We start from the raw sequence: 23,826 nt of genomic DNA on the forward strand, positions 1-23,826 counted from the left end.
GTTTGCGTTAGACAAAACCTGAAAGAGACAGGAAGGACTTGGGATTGTGCAGTGTATCATCCTGACTGCTTTGAAGAACATATCTGGGCTCACGATGCTTATCTGTCACTGCCCTCTGCCTACTGTCGCGTGTGCAATGACAGCAACGCCAGTAATAACACCAGGCTGCTCCAGGACATCAGTGCAGCTAAGCTGACTTGTTTCATTGGAGGATGTATTAGCAAAAATTAATTTTGGTCCCTCTAACATGCCTGATGTACCTGAAGTAGGATAGAGGCTAGGTGGTTTGCTTACTTTGTCTGTTACGTTCCATATCAGGTCCTTGCTGAGCATCAGCTTGACCCCTGAAATGGCCTTAGGACAGCTCTATGTGAACCCCGCTGAGGGACGAATTAATATCTTGTGTTACAGCAGGGCTGTATAAGGAGACAGTCACATGGGAGGTGTATTAAAACAGTAAAGTCCATCAATGAGAGAGAAAATTATATGTAGGGGCAAATAAAGCAGGGGTCCATACTATCTAGATTTTAAGCAGTTCTGAAGTAAGATGGTTCCCCTCACCAAGGTGAACAGCTCTTTAAGAACATTCTCAGAAGGCATCTGAAAAAAAAAAACCTTCTTCCCCTACTACCTTCTATCCCTCCCTTCCTTCCTGATGTTACTAAAATGGACAATAAATTTGAATAGACAGAGCTGATGCTTTTCAAGTCAACATGCTGTTCGCTAGGCCGGGTCAATAAAAAAAATTTTGCTGCACAGAGGTATAACCTAGCAGCAAAGTTGTAATGAAAGCTGCATCTAATGAAAGCAAGCCTTGAGAGTGGCAGTCTACTGTAACGTACAAAGAAATTCCTTTTGTTAACGTTAACATTTGGCAGCCAGTGTAGAACATATTAGGGCATTTTAGTTGGATTTTAAAGAAAGAAATTGACACAGAAAGAAGGTAATGATTTTTTTAATAGAGGACCTCTCTGGGGGTTTGTGTTCATATCACAAACATGCACTTTATTACATTTTATGGAATGGACTTTAAATGCCAGTATATACAAGCCAACATTTCATTATTGGAGTTTCTGTTTATTCACTTGCCATTGTCAGTCTGTTCCCCTTTGTCTTCTTATGCTGCTCTTTGTAAAAACTGTGATTTATGAACATATGGTTTAGATCCTTCACAATATAGTGTGGTGAAGTGGTTCGATAAAGAGTTATTAAAGTAAAAATCTATAGTTTTGCATGATTTGCCCACCTTGTATAGGAACCCTCATTAAGAGACTCTTCTGCTAAGCAAACACTGCATGCATGAGACTGTAATATAAGCTACATGCTGAAAGGGCTCACTCAGCCAAAACTCCTACTGAATAGTAGCCGCTGCAGGCAATTACAGTTTTGCCTACATAACTGCAGGATTACGCCCTCAAAGTTATGAAAGTCGCATAGATCAAAAAGGCGGGTGGTGTGTGGGGGAAATCTGCCATAAAGCGTTCATTTTGAAATCAGGAAATAAAGACTTCCAGTAGCCTTAAGCTGCATAGTACCAAATGGCATTTGGTTTGCAAACATAAGTGTATGCGTGCCACATATTTAATTTATTTTTTTAAAAAAAGCTCTCAGTCCTGCTGATTGCAGGATAAACAAGGCTGACTGGCAGTTTCCAGAGCCCACTTAGAATCTGAGTTTCTGCAGAAACATAACACTGTTTCAGCCTAAAATAGAGAATGAAAGGCTGATAGAGGTCATTGTACCTCAGCCCACACATGGGTTTTTCACTCAGCAGCACTTCTGGCTTGCCACAGCTGCACAGCCACATAAAAGAGGCGATGACAAATTGGCCACTCTTGCATATAGCTGGAAAGGAACGAGAGCTGCTTATAGTAGTTAAAGCTGAAGGAGGCACTGTCCAGGATGAAAAATAATTTGTAAGGAAGACACGGGAGGTGGTAGAGTCTGCTCAATGGCAGCACAACGGGAAGAGTATAAGAGACGGGTTACAAAACAATTCTGCTGCCTATAGTTCGTGTTCCCAAATCTCTGAAAAAATTCAGTTCTACAAATAAAAAACCCTCCGTCTGTCTCAGGGATGGATAACTTCAGCAAGTGAGGATTACCTCAGTGAGTCTGACACGTATTAAAAGCAATGAGGCATACCACTTCACTGATGCCAGCAGCACCAAAATCACTGGTCTGGTACCACATCAGCCCCACGGCAAGGAGGCACCATGCACAGGAGCCGTTCATCTGTGCACAGCACACTGCTGCCTTCGGGTTCTCTTACTTGAACAGAGGAGCTATTGAGACAGCAATCACGGTCCCTCTGCTACTGTTATCTCTGGCAAACAAAGAATAACAGCTATTATCCTACATCCTCGTGGAGATCTAAACTAGAAGGTTCCAACCTGCTTCAGAGTACCAAGAAAATTTTGCCACATGTAGTGCTCTGTGGCCTGCCACATGCAGTCCTACGCACGCATCTCTGGCCAGGTGAGAAGCTGGATGCTGGAATGAAAAGCAGATATGAGCGCAAGAGCCCAGCATAGCCTCTCAGCTGAACAAGCAGTTGTCCAGAGTCAATGTTGCTAATGCTGAAGCACCCTTTGCATCATCTCGTACACCCCACACAGTCGTCTGCTCTGTACCTCAGGAAACACAACAGAGTGTTTTGTCCATGTTGGATGCACTGAGGTTAGATACCTAGATGCCCATGGGCAAGATTCCACTCCTGCTGAAGTAGGAGAATTAAGCAAATAATTTCTACTAAAAATATAGGTAATAAGCCCAATAAAACACATTGACCAGCATGAAAAACAAAGGGAAAAGCAACTTGGAGTAGTGGTCTACATTGCTGGGGTTCTGAATTGTGAAATAACCAATAATCCTGTGCATTTTGTTTCTCAAGACACATTTGATTTTCTCATGAGTTTTCATGGTCAAGTCACCGCAGTTAACAGTATCACTGGAAATCTCAATGCTTGTAAAGCTGATTTTCCGTTTATAGCTGGCAATGGAGCTGTTAAGGATGTTAGTGATATTGACTTCCTCCATTTCTTTAGTGAGTTCATTTGGAGGCCTCTAGGAAACAAGAGTGTAAAGTTAGTTTTAGGGTTTGTCTTCTCCTGCAGAGAATAAGTGCTGTAATGAAAAAGGAGACTGTAAGGATAAAGAGAAAAAAGCACAGCTTCATATATGTTCATCCCATTGTTCAAACATGCCTTTCAGCTGCTGCGCATTTTTAGGAGTGCCTGAAGTCCCCGAAATGCCTGTGTTTCCACCACTGTATTTCTAGAGGTGTTTTGAGATCTCTAAGCAAGTCTCACTCTGTCACTGAGCAACCCAACATCCATCTCCTACAAGACGTCCACCTCTTCACTTCTACACAATAACTTAATGGCTGGAGAACTCAGCATCAGGGTGGGAAATCTCTTTTCCCTCTGACAGGATTTGGACCCTCAATGACCGCTGGACTATAATCATACTTGACTATTTAATTTCTTGCACTAAAGCAGAGCACTTTGGACAATTCACTCTCTCTCGCATCCCCCACAGAACACTGCGGGGCTGATGTTTGGTACTGTCTCTGGGAAGGGAGGAAGAAGAGTTCAGCTTTCCTCTGGTAGAAGAAACTACCTTCCAGATCAGTGTTCTAATCAGAGTTACACTGGCTCTTCTTTGGCTGCATCTTGAAAGGCTCAGAGGTGCATCATGCTCTAACATGAGGTCAGCTCAGGGCTACAGACCTGATTCTAGTGGTAGGCCAAAGTACCTTCCTGTATGTGGTCCTAAGAATCTAACATGACTGTCAGCTAAAGCTGCTGCTCTTTCAGCTGGTATGCAGAAGTCTATGTCAGGGGCACAGCAGTCTAGTGCTATTCATGCATTCGTTGCACACAAAAATTAATTTAGTGACAGTTAGGAGAAGCAATTGTTACTGTATCCATAACAGGGAGACCATTTGTCTTATTCAGTTAACGGAGGACTAATTATTGTTGATCCAAGGTAACTAGGTTTATTAAGGTAGATCAGGCTTTACCTCTTGAGGTGCTTTAGCTGCACACTTTTGTGATGAGCTGTAGTGAGCCACTGCATATTCCACAAGAGCACCAAATATGAAGCTGAAGCAGATTCCAAGGTAAACGTCGATGGCCTTAATGAAACAGTTAGTTTTCGAAAGTGAACTTCGTGAGCCAATCATCAGAGTTGTCATGGAAAGCACCGTTGTTACTCCTTGGAAAGCAGAAAAGGAAAGACCTCTTTTGGACACTTTGGAAAAGGCTTGGCCTATTCTTCTGCACATGTTGTCACTCTATTGCTAGCCAGATAGAACATACCACTTCTTACCAAATCCAGGTCATCCATCAACTGAAATGATTTTGTAGTGCTATCTTCTAACTTCACAGAGGCTCTCCCTGCCTTTGACAACATGGCTCCAATAGGCACCTGACTCTTATTTTTCTTGCTTTTGGTAGAAAAATCCCACCTGCCCCTGCTGCCCACTCCAAAGCACATCACAAAGAACATGTGCTCTGTCCTCTACACTCTCGGCTGTGAATCTACCATAAGCCGTGGCCATACACAGCTCTGCAGGTGGGCAAGTGTGCCTGCCACAGTGTATCATCCATGCTTCATACTGCTAGCTGAACTCTGCCACAAGTAGAAGCAGAATGTGAGCAGACCATTTATCACTGAGCAGAGAGCTCAAGAAAACTACCATCTATCCAGGCCTCAGAGGCTCCCCTGCCTGCTTAAATCTTCTCCCTTCCTCAGGCAATAACTCACCAATGCAGGTTCTTGCAGGCACTGAATCCAGTGTGATCCAAAAAGAAACCCAGGACAACATGACGAGCAGAGTGGAGGGCACGTAGGTCTCCAAAATGAAGTAAAGGACATTTCTTCTCAGCTCAAACTGCAATATCAGTCGTGGGTAACTGCCTGTTCACAGAAGGAAGGAACTCAGTGAACATGAGATTCCCAAGGACACTTGAACTGCAATTGTGACAGCCCAGCACCAGCCCTCCAGCTGATTTACATCGGCAGAGCTGCAGTGAAATTGTGGGAGATGCATTACTTATACAAGTTGACATCTTGCCTCAGAGGTCTTACTTATCTAACATATCCTAGATGAGAGGACACATACGCACTGCACTGCTGGACAAGAGACATCTAAAACTATGTGTGGCTTGCAAAGGGGCTGCTTAACTTAATCCACATTTTATACCAGTGTCTTAACTCAGAGTAGAGAAGGGCTGATGCTATCATCTATTCGCTCATACTCAGCACGGCATGTTTTTCCCAATAACTGCTTTGAAGGGGTGTTGCCAAGTTCAGTCTTGTCTGATGGCTGAGAAATAAACAAAAGATTTTTCTCTCGGTTTCAGTGGGCTCTGGCTCACGTCCCAGAGCATCCCAATATCTTATCATCACAGGGAATTAGACCCCTATATTCATTAGTAATTTGTGATCTTTGGTAACTGTGTCTTTTTGTGCTCAGAAAAAATTCAGTCAACTTTTTAAAATCAGTTTGTCGTAATACTGACATAAGGGTTCTGGGGCTGGATTGCTAGTATTTTCAGGAGCTATTTCTGCTGTTTAAACAATAGTTCCCTTTGAAACACAGAAACAAAACCTATGTTGTTCATGGTCTGGGTACACTACAGTAAACAACAAAACATTGTTATTTTTAAAACCTGGTCGTTCTAAGGAAGTTTTGCTCCCTTTCATAGTGTCTGTGATTGGAGAGAAGAGTATTTACACTGATAATGAAAAAGACATTGAATTCTGATGTACAAAGGGATCTTATTCCATCATGAGAGAATTCTAATTTACAAACAAAAGTATATTTTAAAAGTTAATTTTGCTCTCAGTTACTGTAAACATGGCTCTCTGCAGTGTTTGTAGTCAGCACACCTGGGAGGAAGGGAGAATTTCTTCAGGTATGTATGGAGAAGGAAAGAAGTGGAGAATTAAAAAATAAAAAAAATTGAAAATCCATCAAGTGAATACAGTGTAATAAAACCCCATCTTTCTGTCGATTTCTGTCTTACAGAATATCCTGATTACAACTAATTGGATTTCACCATCTTTCTGTCCATCTCTTTTGGTAAGATTAAGATTTGCTAAAGACTTTGCTCGTTCAGGCTTGAGTCAAAAAATACTGGCCTGTAGAAGGGAAGGGAGGTGGGAGGGGAAATACTTGAGAGCTTTTCTTGTTTTTCCATTCACCAGTTTACCTGTTTCCTGCTGTGACTTTGAGACCAGGGTATAGTAACGTTCCACTGTGTACTGAGAGAGCCGCAACTTTTCTATGCCGTGGACAGAGTCATTTCCTCTCAACCACATGAAGATGACATCATTTTCATCATATCCCCCTAAGAAGAACATAAAAAACCATATTACTGTGGTTTAGCCAATAAAAGCCCAGCTATTGCCCTGCCCTGTCTCCTGGGATGTGGGCACAGAAACATGATCCAGGCATTTTAGGCTGGACAAAGACTCTCTTAATTGTGTCAGAGTATGGGTGGACATTGGCTGTTCCTTCACTGCTGTACTTTCAGTCTGCTGGTCCAGATTTCAACAGAACACATGCCACTGTGAGTGATGCATAACGTGCAAGGCTGCCGAGAACATGGGGTATTTCTGTTTTAAAATACATTACCATTTTAAACAGATTATATATTCTTGTCATCTGCAGTTTAATTACATGTAGCAGGATAAAACTACTGCAGCAATCAACACTCAAACATAGCCTCTTCAGTCATGAGAGGAGAGCAGGAGAAATGCAGTGGTTAAGAAAAGAGAATACAGATCCCATTGAGCCCCTTACCACATAGCAGAAGCACATTTCACTGAATTGTCTATTCAAGTGCTTAAAAATACCAGAAAAGGCATTTTCAGTTAGTCAACTAACTCTTGTTTAAGTTGCAAGTAGCAAACTGGAGCTGAGACGGCTATGTGGTTATGAACCAGGCTCTTCTGACTGGGTATGTGTTGTCCAGAAAACTTGCTAATAAAAGCAGCTTTTTCTACAAATCATTCCTCCTATCCCCAAAGGCTTTAAGTTATTGAGGACAAATAAATGCATCCGACATTTAGGTAACACTGAATTCCTGCCTCAAAACAGTGGGACAGATAGAATCATAGAATCAAAGAATTATTAAGGTTGGAAAAGACTTCTAGGATCATCAAGTCCACCCATCAACACAACACCACCATGCATCCTAAACCATGCTCTGAGTTGCCACGTCTACACGTTTTTTTGAACACCTCCAGGGATGGTGACTCCACCACCTCTCTGGGTGGTGGTGATGAGATGAGATGATGACATGAGATCAACAATTCAAGCAGTTATCAGTAAACTCCATATATGCTGGCCGAGTAATTGCCTCCAGGAATGTAAATGAAGGCATAACGACCTAAGGTTGGACTGAAGGACACCTCAGTTTGAGGGATAAAGGTGCCTGCCATTCACTTCAAAAATTTCACTTAATTTAGGAAACAAGCCTATCAATCTCACTAATTTGATTCTTTTATTAAGTGCCCTTCTTTGAGAAAATGGGTAGGAATGCTTTGATTCTGATAGTACCCTGTTCGTCGTGATAGAAGAAATAAGATGTAGTTGCAACTGTTTTTTATCTAATTGTGTTTTCTTATTAGACACAAATTACCAGAGCTTGAGTGTGATGAACTCCTAAATTAGGTGTCCAGGGTATGAATCCCTGCGTAGAATCCTAAGCATGTGACTTTTCAAAGTTTCTAAGCAGTTTTATAAATTGTGGTTACTCAGGAAAATTTTATAATAAATGATAGATTGTTGTTAATTCGTCTGGTGTATATTTAAATAGCATTATTTCTGGGCACTTATCCTAATGAAATCTCCAGTGAGCAATGTGCATGTAATTTCATTGGAATTACAGAGCAACTGAGCATGATGTAGGACACAATCACTTGTAAAACAGGCCCAAACAAGCTATGCTTTAGCAGAAGAGGCCAATCATTATTATTTCAGGAGCTATTCTTTGTAATAAAGTTAACCACGGTGAAGTAATATGATTTTAATGTGCAAATAATATGTGCTTCCCTAGGTGCTTCGCGCTGCAACCCCAGAAGTTAAAATCTGGTCTTTTCAGTATTGAGATTTTTGATGTTCCTTATTGTGACTTGAAGTGGGAGATGGTTGCTTGCTTGTTGTGGAGCTTCACAGACAGATAGAGAACAACAGCACTGCTGTTGCTGAGCTCCTGGGGAAAAGCCCTGTAGTGTCCTAAATTTTTCTGGAGTCTTTCCCAGCCAGCTTTGCCATGGATGAGTTTTTAATTTAACTGAAAGCAGAACTCACTGATTATTCCTTTTCTTGAGACTTCCAAGGCTGAGACCCCTCCTGTTGACGAGGGTCCTATCATCTGCATCACTGTAAGAGACGGCCCTCGTGGAGAAGCAAATGCCACAAAGTTGGGCTGGGCCTTAGTTTCAGTTCATGAGTTTGAGAGGCACGTTCAACTCATATTCTAGTAACACCATCTTATTACAGTGGAAGTTTGGGAGGTGCAACAGGTGGTAGATAGCTAAAAATGTGAAAAGTTGTTCCTTGCTGTACTCCACCCTATGCACTTACCCCACAAGTTAGTTTTGAAGGAGCTGTGTGTGCAACAGGGACCGAATTTGGAAAATCAGCCATTATTACTTCATCCTTTCTGTGCAAAATTGAACTCTCTACACTTTAATAAAAACATTATTTATTACCACTCTTTTTTATAGAAATTGCACAGTGACAGGAATGCTCTAAACTGTGGATTACAACACAAGCATTTGAAGAATGATGAAGCAAAGTTTTCTTTTGGACATTAGTGTTTGCAGGATTAAAAGTCTACCTGAGAAAGCCACTGTGATGAATGCAAATATTCAAGATGTGTAGTTACATATAAATAAACAAATTTAAACTAAAGTCAGTTTCTTCTGGAATGTTATACTTACAGCTTTCTAGCTGCAGTCTGCATGTTTGTGTGTCCATGGGATATTTTGATAAGTCCATGTTACAAGCAACAGTAGTAGTGATTCTGTAGGAAAAGAACGAACTCCGAAAGTTGCAACAAAAGGACATAATGAAATATCTCTGTTTTTCATAGCAAACTAGATGGCAAAGACTCTGCTCTGTCATTTAGATAATTGTGACCTATGAAATGAATGGACTGATATAATCTGAGAGAACCCTCCTTAAGAAGATATGCTCTCTGCAGCCACACTGATGAAAATGTAACTGAAGGAGGAATTTTGCTTTGCTGTGGTGGGAGATTTGGTGCAGATTCACATGTTTTCCTGTGCTACCGTTTGCATATCTTGAGAAGTCACCACTTGTCACCTGAGGTACAGTAACTACACTGCACACATCTGATGTGGAGGGTAAATGGGTCTTACTTTGCAGCTTTACTTTGCAGTTAAGGTAACTGGGACACAGTTACTGTGAGCTGAGAGGAGATGACACTGTATGAATTGCTAATGCAATTACAGTGCACATTTCTGCAGTACATGTACAAACATGCCTTTTGCTAAAAAGCACAAACCATGGCTACATGACACTGGATAAGCAAATAGTTTCCCACTGGCTGTTCAACTTCTACTGTTATGATATCCTCTCTCCATTCCTCCTTTGCCTCCATCTGACTCTGCTTGACTTGTCTTGGGTAACACCTAAACTTGTGAGCTTTCTGAGCAGGCACTGTGCTCAGGACACAGCGCATACCATGATGGGGAATCCTGATCCTCGACTGGCATTTCCAGGTAGCCAGAACGGGGGGTAATGGATCAGAAGAGTATGATCACAGTTGGCTTGTTGACCCTAAACTCACTACCTGTGACAGCTGGTATCTGCTTCATTTCAGCATAATTCTGGAAATCAGTTCTGAACCAGCAGCAGCAAAGTCAAAGGTTGGTTTACCTTAAGGCATACAAGATAGTGCCATTAGAGAACAATCTTATTAGGCGGTTCCCCACAGTGACATCGTGCAGGAAAGACCTTTTTGACTCCACAATGTATGTGTCTGGTACCCAGAGCAATTCCACTAGACGAGCATCTAGTGTGAAGCTCTTGTTGCCATGAAAGACCAACCGGGGGTCTGTCCAGCGCTGCCGCAAATATATAGTAGCTGTGTAATCCTGAGAAAGAGAGGAAAACCTGTGAGGATGCATGTTACAGTGTAAGTTACGCTTACACGGCATAGCTGGGGGAATGCCATGTGCAACAAGAGGCAGAACACGCATTTGTTCAACCTGTTGAAGCTCAGCTTCAGATGCATGCAGTAAATGTCTTAGATGTTCATCATAGTTTTATTTACTCTATCACATTTCCCATATACTTACACTCTAAGGTGAAGTGTTTCAGGACTAAAGATTATACTCACAGTACTTTTTTTTTTATATGAGCAATTATTGTAATTGATATTTTTGTGTACATTTGCAGGTAAGAAAATACATGGGAAGTGCACACATGAGGCCACTGTGCAAGTCACTGACATTAAAAAGCAGTCATAGTCTAGAGTTGGAAAATGACACACGTACTATAAATGTTATCGTGAAAGAGACATTGGTACTTTAGAGAAAAAGGTAAGCAAATCCAACCTGTTGCTTCACTGAGGTCTTAAAAGAAAACCCCAAACAAATTAAAAAGTGAAACTTGTAGCATCTTTTTAAATAGGAGTTTTGAACCTAAGGACACTAGGATTAACTTGAGTTTAGGCTGCCAAAATCTACTTGCAGTGACTGGAGTATTTTCACCGTGCCCCATCACAAAAGCATAAGGAGTACGCAGCTCTGAAGAGAAATCTTTACTGAGCCTTCTGGACAGCACAGGGCAATGTTGTACTATATCACTTCCTTCCCTATAGAGGAATAAATACAACTAAGTAATGCCTTTTATTTTCAAAATATCTCTGTCACAGACAGACTGATACTGGCAATTGTGTTAACAGCATGGAGTTGCTATGTTTTACCACAGATATGCTGCCTGTCTGTGGAGGATGAAGCAGTTCTGTTTCATTCCATCTATAATCTTTAAACGCTTTAAGAAAAAAGGTGTAAGTACTGGGTGTCAGCATTAGCTTTTGCAACTTTTAAAATTTTACTCTCAGCCTGCGACAGAAAAAATCATGTCAAACACTGCGCTGTTATGGCTTTCGATACAGTGAATTATAATAGTGACAAAAATGAAGAATCCTAATTGATTTCCAGCTTTTATCAAGGCACAGAGTAAGCCTCTGCAATGTTTTCCATGTGGTCGAAGCAATTTAGCTGGACCATCAAGAAGAAAAACTCCAGAACAGGAGCTATTTTACAAAGCCCTTTAATTAAGTTAGAAGTATGTGAAGAATTGATTTTATTGGTTCTGCTCCTTCCCCAAAATGAAGAGCTTTATCAAAGTTACAATATTTTATTTCATGAACATGTTTAATTTGAGGTGGGTGAAGGAAGAGGAAAAATAAAAAGTCAGCAGTGGTCTTGAAAATGGTGAAATTAAGTGTTGAAATTGTTCCTGACTAAACTTCTGACTGTTTGGACTGAAACTATTTGCTGAATTTACCCAAGCTGCTCATAGTTTTGGTCAGCCTGAAACAGCATTTTTCAGTGATCAGTGTTTGAAATCCAGCTGTTATCAGAAGTGGAGGGAACCAGACTCGTCAGTGGTGGGAAGATGTTCTCTAAATATTTGAAAACAGTTTGGGTTTTTTTGTGTGTGTGTGGTTTTTTTGTTTGTTTGTTTTTTTGTTTTTTTTTTTAATTCGGATGACCAGCCCTTTGAGCCTCCAACTGTGTTGCAGCTCAAAACCTCATTTCTCCTCCTTGGGAAGAAACCCTATCTGCATGCCTTCAGTCAGTGCCAGCACATTCAGTACCACACAGGACTGATTTTTTCCATTTCAAAGGGGCCTGATTTCCAGGAGGTGCTGAGTTTTTGATCAGTAGGACCTTTGGAGCCATCGCTATTTACTTACAAGCCAACATTACCATGGCAGCTACATAGTTTGCAGTATTAAATGAGCCCTGTTCTCATCACACCTCCGAAAGTAGTCAACAGACACAGAAAAGCAAAGCAGCTTGAATATGACAGTTAGTTTCTGTGCTGAACACCCAGGAATGACAAGTCTCTCGGGCAGATCCTACTCTTATCTCTTATAAAAGTTCTTTCACTTACCATATCGCTCTCGGATATACTGGAAATACTTGCAATGTCCAGACTCATTGCAATTTGAACAGGTTCTCCTGTGGAGGGAAAGAAAAGCTTAAGCAGAGAGAAAAGGAAGAGTGAAAGGCACAACAAAACTGTTCAGGATGCTGTGCAGCATGGGCACTGCTTGCGGTGTCTCATGCACACACCTCTCTCTGAAACTGCAGAAGCCCAAAGGGTCAGACACAGTTTCAGAGCATTAGGCTCACAAATAACGTCATGATCTAAAATAAAGTTTTCACTGTTAGGGAGCTGGAGTTTTGTATTTGGTGATGGTAGCAGAGAGCAATTATCCATCAGCACTAGCTATGAAGATCAGCAGTTTAGGTAAGCAACATTTCAGTGGCATTTGCTGAGGGCAAGCAGCCAGGGCCAGTTTATCCCTTGTCACCCTGGCCACAACACCTGCACAGTGGAAAGAACAGTGACCTTTATACAAAGTAGTTCTCACACACAGATCTCTGAGGACTTTCCACATGAAGCTAGCAATTGGCATCCCTGTTTCTCAGGGAGGAAAAACTAAGAGGCAGAGTAATTCGGTGGTTCCTGAGTCCATGCGCCAGGTAACAAACCAGAAGCGCAACAACCTTTGCCTCTTTTTATTTATTATATTACTGTTCTATTTTCAAACAAATTTTCAGCATTCAATTCCTGAGTCTTGGTAGTCCCCCATTTTGTGACACTCGCTCTTAAAATCTACCACAAGAGGGCAGCTCCTGCCCAGGAAATGTCAGAGCTGGGGGCTGGAGAGGGCCCACCACGTCCTGCCGCGGAATCAACAGCTGGCTTTGAGGAGAGGAACTGTTGTAGCAGCAGAAAGACACAAGCTTTCCCTTAGGCTGTGCCTGGCTTGTCTAATCCCCAGTCTGAATTTGGGGCTCTGAGTAGGGCTTGGTGCTTTCCAACACAGCCCTCTCTGCTTAGGTGACAGCACAGCAATGCCTTTCCTCGTGGGAGTTGATGAAACTCCTTTTCATCAACTAAATCACACAGTGCAAGGGACACAGTTTCTAAGTCTCCTTCCACATGGTTTTCATTTTGAGTGGGGTTTTTTGTTTGGTTTTGTTTAATTGTTTTAAACTGTTCCAAAATATATCTCATTTGCAAAATATGTATTTTTTTTGAAGTAGAATCATAGAATCATTAAGGTTGGAAAAGACCTCTAAGATCATCAAATCCAACTACCAAAGTAGCTGTCATTCATGTCCTCCGTCTTCTTTTTAGATGTTTGGACACTTGAAGCCCGCTTAAACTAATGACCAGGGGGTAGATTTGTGAGGACCCCACAGCCTCTGGCGGAGGTCAAACTAGTGTCCTGACCATTTTCATTTAACATTTATTGCTGTAGTAGGTGTAGGCTAGTGTAGATGCAGTTAATCTCCGTTACATAATTCAGAAGCATCTGTTCACTGATGTGACGGGATCTAAAAGAGCTTTTCTGTTCCTGCAAGAGATCTGACATTCTAGGCATAACAAGCTGGTAAATTTTGTATTGTCCCAGAAATTTGGGAAAGAAATGGTCAGAAAAAAGAAGCAGCTCAAAGCTGGCAGTAGCAGAAGGTCAGTCTACAGGAGCTACAGTGGGAAACATCCAAGTCCTGGTGAAAGCTGGTAGGAAATTTTTCTGTTGAGCATAGTTTCATTAATGGGTTCTGGCAGAAAAGCAAAATTGATAAAAATTTTCATAGCTGTTTTTAAACTTTCATTGATATTTTTCAGGTGCTGAATGTCATTCTGAGAAACCCTTTCCTCTGCAAGGGTGGGAGACCTGACACCCAAATTGGACTACAGTCTCAGGTAAGTTTCTAAATACTTGACTGTCCTTCAGGTGCTCCCTGCTCCGTAGAGTTTTGTGAGGGTTTAAAGCAGGTTTAGTTTGTGTCTCAGCATGAAGTGAAAGCATGTGTCAAAAATCAGCATTTCTGGCAAGAAGAACAGCTTTATTCCTCTATAGCCACAATCTACTAAATAGATAGACATGAACAAAAATAAAACAGAAAATCACAAGGGTCAGATTCTAAACAAAAACATGTACAATTAGAGCAGAATTTGGTACTCTGACAGGTCTTTTGCAGCAGTATTGAAGTTTAGAAATTCCCTATTCTTAACCTCATAGACAGACATGTTCTCATGTCCCACATGTGCATGCACAATCTATTCAAGGCAACAGTAGATACACAGAAAGGACGGCAGCCCTGGCTACTAGCTAATTTAAAAGGAACAAAACCTTTTGAACTGGGGCATCCTAAAGAAAGCTTAAAGCATGCTCTCCCCTCCCCACAAACCTTATAGACTGTTCTTCAAATGGTCAAATGTATGCAGCCAACATACCACCAAAATAGGGCCGGAGGTATTTGTTGTATCCCATGGTGAGGTTCTTAAATCCAGGGAGGGATGTTGTGTCACTGCCATGCAAGTCAGATGTGTGACCCAGGGAGCACCTCCTAGGGGCATAAATACATACTGTTACTTGTGGCCAGGCATGCTGGGCATATCTGCTCTACAGCTTCAGCTGTGTTTCCAGCTTGTGCTCAAACAAGCAAACAAACTGCATAAAATGCTTATTACAAATAGGGAGATCATTGAAATCACAAGCACTTGCTCACATTGTTTATCTTGGCTGAATAATTGGCACCTTGAAGAGGTGGGAAAACAGCAAACAACCTCAGCTGAGAGCTATAGGTTTGCACACATGGTAACTTAAGGATGTTCTTAAAATGTTCCAGACAAATCAAGCAAGGTCTGTATATCACAGGTCTTAATAATAACCTGCAATCTCCCCCTTCCCACTCATCCTCATACAGTCTATATAAGGAACACACATTTATTTTTCCTCCTGCTTATGACAGCCTGAGACAAATCTTACTGACCAACAGCACCTCCTCCCTAATTACTAGTCCCCTTAAGAAGTTTTCATCCTCTTTTGTTAGTGTCAGGCAGTGTCCCTACAGTACTGGCAGGATAAAACCTCTGAGTACACCGCAAGGGGAAAGGTAAAGCACTGAGTACTTCACAGACACCAACAAAGCTTTGCAGGCTGAATCACCCCTAGCTGCTGTACATACAGAGGATTCAACTCTAATTTACAATGTCAAAATTAATGATTTGTGGATGGACAATAAAGCCAGTACCTGACATTATGAGGCTTACAGATCTGTACCGTTATATAGACAACTAGAAGGAGAGGGGTTTTGGACTGTAAAAGGTAAGTTTTATGGTGCAGTGTCCCTGTGTGGTCAGGTGCTCACTTGATGAAAATTTAAATGAGTAAATTGTTAAAGAGTTTGTCACTGCTTTGTGAAGGGCTGAAGGAGGTGGAAGGCAGTGCCTCTGCCTCTCCCCAGAGCTTCAGGACCACTGGTCTATGGAGTAAGAAGCTTAGCAATGTAGTTACTCAAAGCTCTGATGATTTTTTTTCTTTTGTCCCCTTTAAAGCTAGGTTAGTGGTCCTTGGAGCTTTGCTGCAGGTTTTAGACCAAAAAGGGCCTTACAGCAGAACCGAACCAGTTAGTGCACAGTATAAACACAAATCATTCGAGAAATTTAGGACTTGTAGTTCCAGGGATGGTAATAACACAGTTGGGAGTCCTGTAGGGGACATTTCCAGCAAAAACTGCAAACTATTCTGGTCCTGAGCAGGAAATAAGGGGTTACGCTGTTCATGTACGTACTGTGTTTTGGGGACCTATACAGATTGCTCTCTTCTATGCCACATCCCTCACTGCACCCAGCTTTCTTTGGATGGGCTCAATAATTGGAAGCATAGTTTCCTTTTGACCCATGTTATTTATATGAAACTTAATGCAGATGTGCCCTGTAAACCAAAACAAACACTCTGCTTACCTTTGGGTTGGAAGGAAAAGACAGCAACTGAAGAAGCAAAAATATTTGCAGAACATCTCTGGAGATTATTTCTGTGTTTGCTTTGCTTGTCTGTGAAGCAGAAAAGAAAGGCAAAGTTTTGTGGTTTAAGAAAAAATATTTTAAGGGAAGGGGACAGGGAAAATAAACCCTGCATAGTCAGAACCACACACTGTGGGATGTTTATCACTCCCAACACGTAGTGGCTCCTGCCCTTTTTTCTAGCTTGTGTCATTTTCAGAACCGTGCTATCTTAACACTTTCCACATAAAAGACACTAGCAACAACTGAGGTCCTGAAGTCCTTGACAGCGTCACCAGATTTTAGCTGCCACTTTGTTTTTAGATAGGGCTTTTCATCTTTCAGCGTGGGATGGTGATTAGCTGCTGTTGAGAATGGCACCATGGGAAGGGGTTTATTAAATAGGAAATGTTCAGGCAGTTCCTAAAGACAGACAGACTCTGAAGCCAAGTGAGATCCTGCCCACATATGACAGATTCAGCATCTTTTAGTCCAGGGCTCCAGTAATCAGCTATGCAGAAATATTGCAGCTCTGTGCTCCATTAGCTTGTACCTGGGATAAACCCGTGCTATTAATAGTAACATAAAAGTCACTCAGCGTGCGGTACAGGATTAAATCATTCCACTTTAAATAGGTTTCGTTGACTTTTCTGGGAGTGGAACCAAATCTTGGCCTCTGGCCTGAGATCCCACAGGCTTGTGCTGGCCTTGGAGCAGGTGCCTTGATGGGCAACTATTAACTGTGCACTTCTCTGCAATTTTGCTCCCTGCCTGAAATGCTGCATCAGTTGCACACCTTTTTTTGAGTGGATGGATGGTGCTCTGCCACACACCTGATGTGCGTTGCCACAGCAAGCTGCTGCAGGATGGGCTGGTGAGTATGACTGCCACAGCTGCCAAGGGGAGATCTTTTCTCAGCTGTCATTAGTTTGAGCTGGAAACACAATACTGCTCAACCTGCTCTGCTACACTATTTGAAGTGTACCCCATGTGTCAGAGTTTTCCTACAGATACTGGCAAGATAACAACATTCTTGGATACAAGTCTTCCTCTTTATTATACTGTTACAAATTAGGAACGACTGTGCAAATCTTTAGTCCCCGTGCCCCTGGCACCAGTGAGAGCAAGATCCCAGCTTCAGGTTCAGTGCCTTTCGCATCATGCATGGCCATTAGGGCCTCAACTTCAAACCTGGCTGTTCCATAGTAACCCAAATATCAGGAGTTTTCTGCTTGCATTAGATTCTTCCTGCAGTAGTTTGCCACAGCCCAGAGGACACTCTGCCTTCTCAGCTAGTTTTACAACTCTGGTGCCATGGGACAGTGGGATTCCAGGCAAGGTGAACATCTTCGCCCATACACAGCCAGGAGAAACACCTGAACATTCAAGCGCCACAAATGCAGGGCATCCCACTGGAGAAAGGATGTTTTTAAAAATAAAATAAGCTCTAATATCTGTCCCAAATCTGAATGCTTAACAAGGCTTTGCACTTCTAGCCCTTTTACTAAACATGGTGTTCAGATGTTTCCAGATGTTACTGAGTGATCCTCACTATAATGTGATCATGCAGAACTACAAAGGGAATCATTTACCTGCTCACAGCAATGTTAGACCACAATTTTGGTGGGAAAGAAGAAGGATCAGTCCAGATAATTTAAAGAAGAATGTCTAGGAAGAAAGGATAATTCTACAAATTAGTATTTAGTTAAAGTGTGAAAATTTATGAACTTCAGCTGAGGAACACCTCATGAGCATCTGTTTCACACAAGGGCTGTGATCACTAGCATTTTGGTGCATCAGAATAAGTTTCTAAACAGTTTTATTCTATCTGATCCTCGTTACGAAGACATTATTTTGAAAAAAGCAAGACAAATTCTATTTATTTTGATGACTGACTAATGAATGGCGACCTCCTACGTGGTGAAAAGCTGCCTTGGGACCCTGTTGTGTCTTCAGTTAACGGAAGTGAAGTGCGCACTGCAATGTGTGCTACCACTTCCTAGTCAAGACAGTTGAAACAAACTAACTCAGATAAATTTATAGCCACTGCTGCCACAGACCTGAGCGAACTACACAGTCTAAATTTCTCTGTGACTCTGCTAATTCTTTGCCAAACAAGGAAAATCTTGTTTTCCTCCTTCGGAGGATGGCTGTGAAGATAATAAATACTTCAAAGACTGCAAGACAGTGAAAGGGAGATCTGTAAGTAACAGAGCAAGAAACTAGGCATACCAAAGTACTTGTGGGCAAGAAAAAAGTGATACCAGCGCCCAGAGCAGAATATATCCAAAGCATTTCTTTACTACTCAGTGTATCAGTTAATACACTGGCAATTCTGCTTTTTTAGCGCGAGAGCTTTCATCAGAGGTTACCAGCTTCATTGGTACAGTATACTGGGAAGAAATTATTGTAAGATTGCATGTAAGAGAAACAGAAATATGTTTCTCTATCCAGTAAAGAGTTTCAGATTACTGTAATAGGAAAAAAACCCCAAACCTTAACACACTTTAATTGGGACATTTTTTTGATGGTCAGTGAAAGCACCACACAGGCAATACCAGATCAGCAGTAGTCATGGAGGCAGTACTAATACAACTGGTGGGGAGATTGCTTCCAATGCCAAAGTTATATAGAAATCATTCATTATGTAGACTCAGAGATAATGAAAACCTTGAGAATATAATAGCTTACTTGCTCAGCATTGTATTCTCCCTATTGGCTGTGAAAATTATAAGAAGATGCAAGTATTGCAGTAAAATAGATCCAACCAGAGTCCTCTGTGGAAGCCTGTGTCCGCTCCCAGAGAATTTAATGAAAGAATGCTTCTTTGCACCAACCAACAACAGCAGTATGCATCTCCACTACAGCTCAGTCTATGCTTCCCCAGTTCTGCTTTATTCTCTCTCTGTGAAGGGGTGGTAAGAGTGAAGACAGAAAAGGAGGAAAAATCACTGGCAGCTTCAATAACTCTGTTTATAGAGAATGGGGTGTGAGGTAACAGAGATGTACACTGTCTCCTGATGGGGCCCGAGATGGTACCCAGGCTGCTTTGCACCACTGCCAGGGTAACCCATAGTGACAGGCTCCTTCATCTCCAGCAGCGATAAACTGTGATGAAGCCAGCAGGAACCACTGCAGTCCTGCATTACCTCCTGCTTCACCTCTGAAATCACCGTCTGTCTCTCACTGCACAGAGCAGAAAATTAGCATATTCTCGAATTTTCTACTGCCTGATGATATCCCAACACCAAGCAATAGAAGCATTTATGAGAGTCTAAAAAGCCACCCAGAGGACCAAACCCATATGACCAGTTTACTAAGCTTAGGGTAATAATTCACAAGGTCAGATTTTACTAGAGCCAAATTGCTGTGGCAGCAGAACATGCCACACAGGCAGGCATGCACCTCAGAGTAACACCTGGCTAGGGGAAGAGAAAACAAAATAAATGCTGAAATTAAAGCAGATTGCATTTAGTTTGCCCGTTTAGGTGTTGCCTCTATTTATTGCATAAAGTTAAGATTTTTATGATGAACTCAGGCATAATTTGTCTGTTCTATTTCCTTTGCACTGTGAAAGCTCTGCAGGAAACACCATATGCTGCTTGTGCTGTGGGCGGGGCTGGTTCATGAACACTGCTAGGCACAAGCGGTCCAAGGGCAGCCTGTGTCCCACATACCAGGTCCTTGGATAGACCCCTCAGCACCCAGGACTCCCTTGCACCTGAAACCTCAGCCTGCCTGAACCAAACGCAAGTGAGTCCATATCTGAAAATTTTATGCAGCCATTTTCACTGGGGCATTTTCACAAGTGCCCTGATTCCCAGGCCAGGGTTTGGTGGACATCACTTGAGGACACTTATTTTCGTCTCAGACAAGGAGAGATGTGGATTGTTTGGCTTTGCCGTGGCTTGGCTCTGCTGGAGGACCAGCGCAGCCCTGGCAGCAGTTTCACAACCTTTTCTCTGCCCAGGCCCAGGTGTGTTGCTCATTCATGGTCAACACGACCAGCACACAGGAATGGTGCTACAGAGAGAGAGTGGACAGAATCAGAGGCTCTGCTGTTGCTCCCTGTATTCGCTCCTGAGGAATAACTTTGCAGGAGAAAACATCACTATACCATCACCAGGAGTTTCCAGCTTCACGACTGACCCTTTGCTGCACCATTCTGTGCGGAGCTTTCTTTGGCCACTGACATGAATGCAATAGCTGGCAAATAAAATTACAAAATTGTGAAAGAGGCAAAAAGCATCACACACCCTGGGATCAGACTTCGATGGCTTTGCCAAAATATCACTTCAAGGTCAATATATTGGTTTATCTAGAAGAGGTGTTGAGTGATTTAAGAGAGATATAATCTGTCTTCCCTTTTTTAATACTTCTTTTTTCTTCTGCCCAGCCTGAACTGTGAGCAGTTGCCTGATCTTGAAAGATGACTACTTTGGGGATGTGCATGGGCAGGGGCTTTTGTAAGGAAAGGTTCATGGTGTGACAGCTGCTGTGAGAGTCAGGTATTTTGATGATTTATGTTGAGAGCTGTTCAAATTTTAACTTACTGACCAAACAAATCATTAAAGGCTTTCATTTTCAGTTGATCTAAAATTATTTGCCTCTCAATTTCCTCAACTGTAAACTTTAATGTGAAATAATTTTTTTAAACTTCAAAACTTGTTCTCCCCCCTCCCACCCCAATTCAATTGCTTTCTTTTTAATTTTTGAATGTTGAAAACCTATTTTGTCAGGCCAGGAGAAAATCTGAAGCGACTGCAAGGAAGAGAATGGAGTTAACTACAGGGAAACACTTCTGTGCAATATTTTTATGCAAGCTACTCTTACTGAAAACCTTAGTTATTTGACACTAAAATCCCTTTACACAGAACGAATCTCATTATTACAGAACTAAAAAGCTAGTGGGATCCTGTCATGTGTCAACAGAGACATGAGCTCACTCCTCGGCTGGTCAGGACAAAAAGGGATATTAGAGGCTGGTGGAGGAAAAGGGGGTGGGAGAACCTGGAAGCAGTGCCTGTACCAGCGGGTGGGTAATACTGAAATTAATTGTTTCTGATCTTTTAGCTTCAAAAATCCCTTGCTTATAATATTTGCTGACTAAAACAAGAAATTGAGAAAAGACTTCAAGTGTATTAAAGAAGAGAAGGTAAAACAAAGCACATAATTTTGGGTTGAAAGGAATGTCTCATATTGACTTAAGTCTTTCATGTGTTTGTATTCTGGCAAAACCTCAGAAAGTTTCTGTTTTGGTTGGAACTCAAGCTATTTCTGACCTGCTTGTTTCCGTGTTTGAGAAAATCTGAATTCAACCAGGTTGTTTAACAACTTGAAGGTCATTAACAACTAGGAAGTCACTATTGGCCCGTTTTTTGCCTGGAAGAGCAGGAGATGTATTTCAAAGCAGATGCTGTGGGAGCCCAGGCCCCAGAAAGGCACGTGCTGGCTGTGGTGGGATGCGACACCAGTGCCAAGGGCTGGATGCTCAGTGAGACGCCAACTGCTTCATTCTGCTTTTGATTTTTCCATTTGCCTTGAGTGGTTATCTGGAATCATGGGCAGTTAAACAGTTGCCCTCATGGTACTTGTAGAAATTCTGCAAGAACCTTTGTGAACTCCTGCTCCGGGTAAAAAATAAGATTCTCTCCATCCACATCACTGTCATTACATCACATGAAAAATTACCTCTCAATTCCAGAAATGGCAGGCACTGCTAGGGTGACTCGCTGAGGCCATAGCACACACCTACACTTGCTCAAGGCAACCCTCACTGCGTTTCAGTGCTGTGTAGGGACCAGCCCCACGTACGGGCTGGTCTCCTACAGCAGGCGACAGGGAGCTGCACCTGCACCCACAGGCCATCAGCAACTACCCAGAGGGAGTCCCAGGCTGCGTGGGACAAACCAACACTGGTAGCTTAAAAATACAAAGCCCATTCCTAATTTCATATGCGCTTTATACATAAGTAAGTGGCATGTACATTTATATACATAGACTTTATACATAGTACTGCTCTTGGTATGAAAGAGAGGGGAATCAGACCTATTATTTATGTGACACCCCATAAACTGCAGTCCAGATTCCTATCTTGTTTATTCCAATGAAAGTCAGAAGCAACTCCAAGATATAAGAAGGGTTTCTACATAACATTAGATTCAGTCCTTATGTAAGAATGTTAAAACCATGCCTGAGTAATGCATTTATGTTTTCAACATGTAAACTCTCATCCTTTAAGCTGCTTGTGGGAGGTGGCAGCTTATGCTCACATCTGCCCACCCAGCATGGTACACAGGTCTCTCTGCAGTTTGCAGGACTGAGTTCTTTAAATACCTACAGAAAGTCTTAAATTATATCAAAATGAAGGTTTCTGAGATTTACTTACGTGAAATAAATTCTTCCTCCAAAATGTCAAGTTTGGCTTCTGTTTGGTCAATTCATTTGCTCTAAGCAAATACAATGTACATAAAATCTATAAATCATCACACTTTTATACAGAAATTTGGCATGCTCCAGGCAGCTCTTTTTCTCCTGCACTAGATTCCTTAACTCTAGCTGTAATCTCAACTTGCCTGCAATTGTCAATCTCCCGTGGCTGCGGATCCGTGAGCTCACAGCTGCCTGTGCTCAGGCATGTTGGGCAATTATTTCAGGTTTCATTCACTCGGCAGACCTGCCCCTCGCTGCAGGCAGGGATCCAGGGCTGGGTGCAAGAAGTTCATCTTCCCTCCTCTAACAGGCAGACAGCTCACAAGCCCAGCAACGTTGCTTTCTATGATTTTTGCTCTCTACTTGCCAACCCCGTAGCTGTAACCCTATATATATGGTCCCTCCCACCTCAGCAGTTCTGCTCACTGAGTCTCCTCTATTGTGTATGTGCAGGTATTTTATGTGAGACGTAATTATTCTTGTTCCTATCAGCTGAGACAAGCATGCACATGATTAACTCCCTCGCGGGACACAAAATGGTGTACCCCAAGTACCTTCCGAACTGTACACACAGAGAAGAGGATAATGACCTTAGGTACTTGTTACATTAGTGGTAAACAAAGCGAAGGTGGATTACTGAAGAGCTTTACTGAGTGCTCTGCTCAGTTCTGGGTGTGCTGGAAGAGGAAGTGGGAAATAAAGGGGAATCGGTATGGAAAGATTCTCATGTGAGCAGAGTTTGGAAAGAATGAGTGTCGTTTAGACAGAAGGGAATTGGAGGGGCACAACGCTAAAATAAGACATTCATAGGGAAAATACATCAGATGTTTTGTTGCTGATTATTCTCACATTCTATCAGACTGAGGGCATGGTCGATACACCAAAAGGCTACAGCAGACACACAGCCACAAAGTCCACAGTGAACATGTGAAATTTTTTCTTCCAAGCTTCTAGGTAACAGGTAAATGTAAATTAAGAAACCTGCAGATATACTGGGCAATTTTGGATTGCTTTCCTCGGTCATCTTTGATGGCCACGACAAAGGGAAAGTTTCCCTTGTAGCACTGTGCTGGCCAGTCTTCATCGCAGTTTTCTGTACCATCTCCCGAAGCGTGCGTTGCAGGCAGACCCGCAGGGCTGTTAAGCAATGAACGTGATCTAGTCAAGCACTTGCTACGTGCTCTGGCCCACTCCTCCAGGAAGAAAAGCAGGAGGGACTTGCTGACCTCTCAGAGGAGGAAAGGAGCGATGGACGGAATCACTGTCTTCATTTTGTCTTCATTCTCGCTGAGCACCTGCCTCCTTGG

The 23,826-nt window shown here is 42.2% G+C and overlaps 1 protein-coding gene across 3 annotated transcripts; it reads right to left on the reverse strand.

Annotated features, from left to right (window-relative positions):
- Window positions 1–947: 947 nt before the first annotated feature.
- GABRP (gamma-aminobutyric acid type A receptor subunit pi) lies at window positions 948–22,934 on the reverse strand. 3 transcript variants are annotated; one of them, XM_009509347.2, is made up of 10 exons: window positions 22,663–22,934; window positions 16,049–16,138; window positions 14,537–14,649; window positions 12,173–12,240; window positions 9,923–10,140; window positions 8,962–9,044; window positions 6,222–6,359; window positions 4,771–4,923; window positions 4,025–4,218; window positions 948–3,066 (listed from the first exon to the last, which is right to left on the reverse strand). In XM_009509347.2, exons 2-10 carry the CDS (start codon window positions 16,102–16,104, stop codon window positions 2,752–2,754), a joined length of 1,338 nt encoding a protein of 445 aa, XP_009507642.1. In that variant the 5' UTR covers window positions 16,105–16,138; window positions 22,663–22,934; the 3' UTR covers window positions 948–2,751. The 3 variants fall into 3 exon arrangements, with proteins under 3 accessions (XP_009507642.1, XP_064314979.1, XP_064314980.1); XM_064458909.1 differs by having other exon boundaries at window positions 22,476–22,934; XM_064458910.1 differs by lacking the exons at window positions 16,049–16,138; window positions 22,663–22,934 and having other exon boundaries at window positions 14,491–14,565.
- Between the last annotated feature and the right edge of the window lie 892 nt (window positions 22,935–23,826).

Source organism: Phalacrocorax carbo, chromosome 8, assembly GCF_963921805.1.
Source record: "Phalacrocorax carbo chromosome 8, bPhaCar2.1, whole genome shotgun sequence".
NCBI classification, from domain to species: Eukaryota; Metazoa; Chordata; class Aves; order Suliformes; family Phalacrocoracidae; genus Phalacrocorax; species Phalacrocorax carbo.

Excerpts from the sequence above, each read along its gene's own strand:
- GABRP (XM_009509347.2), bottom strand. The coding sequence starts at position 16,104 with ATGTTCTGCAAATATTTTTGCTTCTTCAGTTGCTGTCTTTTCCTTCCA. Across the intron at positions 9,045-9,922 it reads ACTATCTTGTATGCCTTAAG|AATCACTACTACTGTTGCTT; the intron begins GTAAACCAACCT and ends CTTTTCCTACAG. Across the intron at positions 4,219-4,770 it reads GCCTGCAAGAACCTGCATTG|GAGTAACAACGGTGCTTTCC; the intron begins GTGAGTTATTGC and ends CTGCTTTCCAAG.